The 4,538-nt window shown below is 43.0% G+C and overlaps 1 protein-coding gene across 1 annotated transcript; it reads right to left on the bottom strand.

Annotated features, from left to right (window-relative positions):
* Positions 1 to 3,656: 3,656 nt before the first annotated feature.
* Positions 3,657 to 4,244, bottom strand: LOC105698950 (sprT-like domain-containing protein Spartan). Its single transcript, XM_012423605.1, has one exon. The coding sequence runs from the start codon at positions 4,242 to 4,244 to the stop codon at positions 3,657 to 3,659; it is 588 nt and encodes a 195-aa protein (XP_012279028.1).
* Between the last annotated feature and the right edge of the window lie 294 nt (positions 4,245 to 4,538).

The raw sequence follows: 4,538 nt of genomic DNA, 5'->3' as shown, positions 1-4,538 counted from the left end.
AGCGTTTAAAACTTACATAGAGTAAAAATTATTTTTGTCGTTCCATTAGATATCGTAGAATTATTTCTCGTAGTCCAGCACTTATCCTTGAAAATAACATTCCTAATTGTATAGTATAATTTATTACTTTTTATTCTATGATAAGTACTAAAGTGTGTGAATTAATTCTACGATAAGAAATGGAACAAAGGAAATAGTTTTTATTGTACAATTATTGTACAATAAGTATTACACTGCAAGAAGTAAATGTCATTACGAAAAGTTTCTCACATTATCGTAAGGTAATAAAACTATGTCATTATTAAATTCATTATTAACTTTATTAACTAACTTTCTTACATTACGAAAATGTAAGAAACCTATCGTAGTGTCATTTACTTCATACACTGTAATAATTATTAAACAGTAAAAATTATTTCTTCCATTCCACTATTTATCGTACAATTATTTCTCATACTTTAGTACTTATCGTTGAATAAAAAGTAGTAAATTATGCTATACGATGAGGAATGTTATTATTCCACCATAAGTACTGGACTACGAGAAATAATTCTATGATATGTAGTGGAACGGAAGAAATTATGTTTACTGTATAAGAATTATTACAATGCAAGAAGTAGATGACATCACGATATGTTTCTTACATTATCGTAGTGTAAGAAAGTTGGTTAATAAAGTTAATAATGAATTTAATAGTGATATAGTTTTCGAATCTTACGATAATGAGTGAAACGTTTCGTAATGACATTTGTTTCTCGCAGAGAAATACTTATTGTAGAGTAAAAATTATTTCTTCCATTCCACTACTTATCGTAGAATTATTTCTCGCAGGCTAGTATTTGTCGTTGGATAATAATATGCTTCATTAAGCAGTGGACATAATATTTTAACTTAAATAGCAAATTGACAGTTTGAATTATGCACACGATTTTAAAAGTACTTACAATGTGTAGCCACTAGATGGCAGTTCCATACTTTCCCTTGGGTTGGGGAAATAGTCGCGCGATGAGAACGAGCCTTGAGGGACAACTCGGCTTTGAATGTGTGTTCTCACGAGCGTGGATTTTGCTCGCGTATGGGTTCGTAGGTGAGGGAGACGACGACGAATTTGATCAAACTAACGTTGTCGAAATTTCAAACTGCTATAACTCCAGAACACCTTCACGGATTGTAATGATTAAGGTCTCAAAAAAAAAAGGAAAAAAATGAACGAAGCGTTTCGTGTAGGTTAAAATGTTCTTCGGTCTTTAGTATGTCAACACTGGCAGAGTGAAGAAAATTAAATGCCCGCTGGCAAGATGTTTCGAGTATATAGAGTGGTAGCGGCCATGAACTTGTCTGAGCCGCTACCGCGTCTCTTGATAGATATATTGTAACTTTTTTCGCGTACCGGTCCTTTCTCCCTTGTTCGGTCGCGGCGTATCGCGCAATCGGGCGGTCGCGAGGAAGTTATTAGATTTGCCTTTTGGCAACTTCCTGGATTTCCTTTTTGGCAGTCTCAGATTAGCTAGGGCTTTTAATGGCGTAGAGCCTCAGCCTCTAAGCATTTCTCATCAGTGAAAGCCGTATGGTAGGGAATCCAGGAATTTTGTGTCATATCTGAGGATGGTTCGGTCGTGGACTCGAAGTTTATAAGGGTCACCGTGTGTCTTTCTGTCGCGTCAAGTATTGTATTCGATTGAATTTCCTTGATTTTGCAAATTGCAACTCTAATCGAGATTCTGTGTGGACGAACTCCACGGTCACACTCTGTACAATGTGTTCCCGTGCCCCTTTAACAAAGGGGGGACGGCGCCATGCCGTCACGCCCTCCGTGTGTGAGTGTAAAAGAACGTACTGAGAGTCTGGATCGTCCCGTACCTCTAGTCACCCGGGGAACGTCGCGATGGCGTCACGCCGGGGGGCAGGTGCACGGATACAAGACCGTTCTTGAGCCTGCGAAGGAGGATGCGAGTCGTCTCGAGCGGCCAGACACTCGGGGAACGTCGCGATGACGTCACGCCGAGGGGCAAGCACAGGAGTCCGACGTCGTCGTTCTGGTTATATGTTTCCCCGTCGTCCGGTTTCGTCTCGAGCGGCTTTACACCCGGGGAACGTCGCGATGACGTCACGCCGAGGGAGCAGACGCGAGACCGGCCGCGGAGCGTCTCGCTACCGAGTGGAAGGGGGAGTGGCTCTATTCCGTCACGCTTCGCACGGTAGGCGAGTCGGCTCGCCGAATTTCCTACGATTTTCGACGAAAATTCCCGGAAGGGGAATCCGCCTAAATGGCCACCGTTCGCAGGTGTTCCGAGGTATCCCTTTCCGGGCGCTTTGTCAGATTTTCTCGGGTGCCCGGTTCCACCTGCCTACTAAGGGCACTGTATTTCTAATTGCCCGTGAGGAGTGGCCCTGTCGCCTTGTCTCCTCGAGCCTTTCAATGCCCTCTTGCCAGGTGATGCCTGGCAAGGGTATCGCGAAGGTAGGATAATTTATCTGGAGGAGCAGCGCAATGCCACCACGTCCAGAGGCTCTTTCGACCGGTAGAGAACGATCAGAAAGGACGTCGATTACAGAAAATCCACGCCTTTTATACCCGCGGAGTACATGGGTTCTATTACTATATCGTCGGGTTCCCACTCTGGCCCGCGTTCTTTGACGTGCTATTGGACACGATGGTTACCCTTTAGACGATTTGTAATTTCTTGCCCTTTGATTCGCCGGGGTCAAGGCCGTTGTCATTTCCTCCAATCGGGGTGACTCATATCAACGTTATATCAATTTAATCGCGATGTATTAATTCGCGATCTCGTGACCCTGCCCGTGTTGTGTGCGCGCGAGGCTCTCTCTCGACGCGCCGAGCAAGCGGTTGTTTTTGTATCCCCCGCGAACTAGTTATCGCGTTGACTACCCGTCGCGGGGACAAGTTCGATTTGTCTCTCATAGGTGTCGCGTCGCGTACCTCCGACACGTCACAATATATTTTTTTTGCTTCGCTTTCTTATAACACACGCTTTCTTACATGTATTCATACGGATTTCTATGGAAGGTTTACCTTGCTTTACTAGTACGCAATTTCAGGGTTTCTGCGTGAGAATATATCTTCTGACTGACTAACGAGAAGTTTTGTAACAAAATGCCAATACAAAAGCCGCATATAATTTTTTTTTGTATTGTCTGTCTGTCCACTTATTGCGGGATTCCCTGGATCTACTTAGTTTGATATACTATGCTTACATATATTATTTATTTCGTGCACTATTACTTACATCTACAATTATTTGCATGTTCTTTATATCTTATCTGGAATGTCTGAATAGATGCACTGAGAGTGTTTGTGTTTGCTCAGAAACGTTCTCATTGCCCCAAACTCCTTTCTACGTCTTGAATTGTGAATTCTAACCCTCCTCTCTCCTGCTTTGGTGGGCAGAGAAGAAATCAGTGGGATTTACTTTGTTTCCCGACTTGTCATAAACGCAAATAATAAGATATACCGAGAGAAGAAGGAAACGCGGGAAAAGAAAAATGGCAAACTGCAACCCAGTAATTGCGAGAACATTAAGTAGGGCATCTACATGGACGATAAACGATGTGTTTGTCAGACAGAAAAATCTACGTGTGCATGAATATTCATGTGACGTTGGTTGTCCCGAGATGTGTCGGTCAAAATATTGATATTATAGTTTTTCAAATGTGCCGGAGCATTTCTGCTTATGTTTTTGTATATCCGGCAACATTTCGTTCTGGGGTGCTTGATCGATTCCCCTTTGGACCCTCCTACCGCACCGTTTGCAGCAATATACGAGGATTAACTTCTTGGCGATTTCCAGGTCCACATCCTCTTCGTTATCAATGTCCTCCCCGATATGGACCGAGATTCTCCGCTTTTCCGCTCGAAATGCTCGACTGTGGGCGGAGTTTTCTGCCCTGTCTTGTCCAGTTTTATCCAAATACGCATGGATAGTTTCGTGCAGTATTGTCTTCACCAGGACAGATCTCCTTTGGCTCTCGTGGCGACCCTTCGAGACGTGAATTGTGTTTGTATGGTAATTACATCTATCATACTCTACTTTCAGTTGGGAGTTCCATCTCATGGTGTATCCCTTAAGCCTTCTTGCAAAGTATTTCTCGTTAAATTGATGAAGCATCTCGCTAATGTTGGGGTTCTGGTCGCTCTCCAGTCTTGGATCGACTGGAGAAGCGGTGGTAGAGTCGAAGTCATGTGGCATGGGTATCTCCGAGGTTATTCCCAAATTCCGACCCATTTTCCCCCGGCTTTCGGGCACTTTCGGGCTGCTTCTCGTTTTTGTGATGCAGTTTTCCATGTTATAATCTTTTTCTGTAGTGTCGTGTGTAAGTGTGTGCGTGGTTCTCCTTCTTAGCGATTGTAAAGGTTCCCTTGTAGGAAAAATAAAGGGAAGGGTAATCGCGATTTGTGGAAGAGTGTTTCGGGCATTGAGAGCTTACTTCTATATAAATACTCATGTAACATTTATATTGCCTAATGCATTTCGCAAGCAGTTGTAATAACAATAATGTATTTGGACAGGATTATTATG

The sequence above is a fragment of the Orussus abietinus genome, unplaced genomic scaffold (assembly GCF_000612105.2).
Source record: "Orussus abietinus isolate OABI.00-Male unplaced genomic scaffold, Oabi_2.0 scaffold681, whole genome shotgun sequence".
NCBI classification, from domain to species: domain Eukaryota; kingdom Metazoa; phylum Arthropoda; class Insecta; order Hymenoptera; family Orussidae; genus Orussus; species Orussus abietinus.
The sequence above is the reverse complement of the archived record's forward strand: the minus strand, read 5'-3'. Positions and strand labels throughout refer to the sequence as shown.

Coding starts and splice junctions, on each gene's coding strand:
- LOC105698950 (XM_012423605.1), bottom strand. CDS start 4,244: ATGGGTCGGAATTTGGGAATAACCTCGGAGATACCCATGCCACATGAC.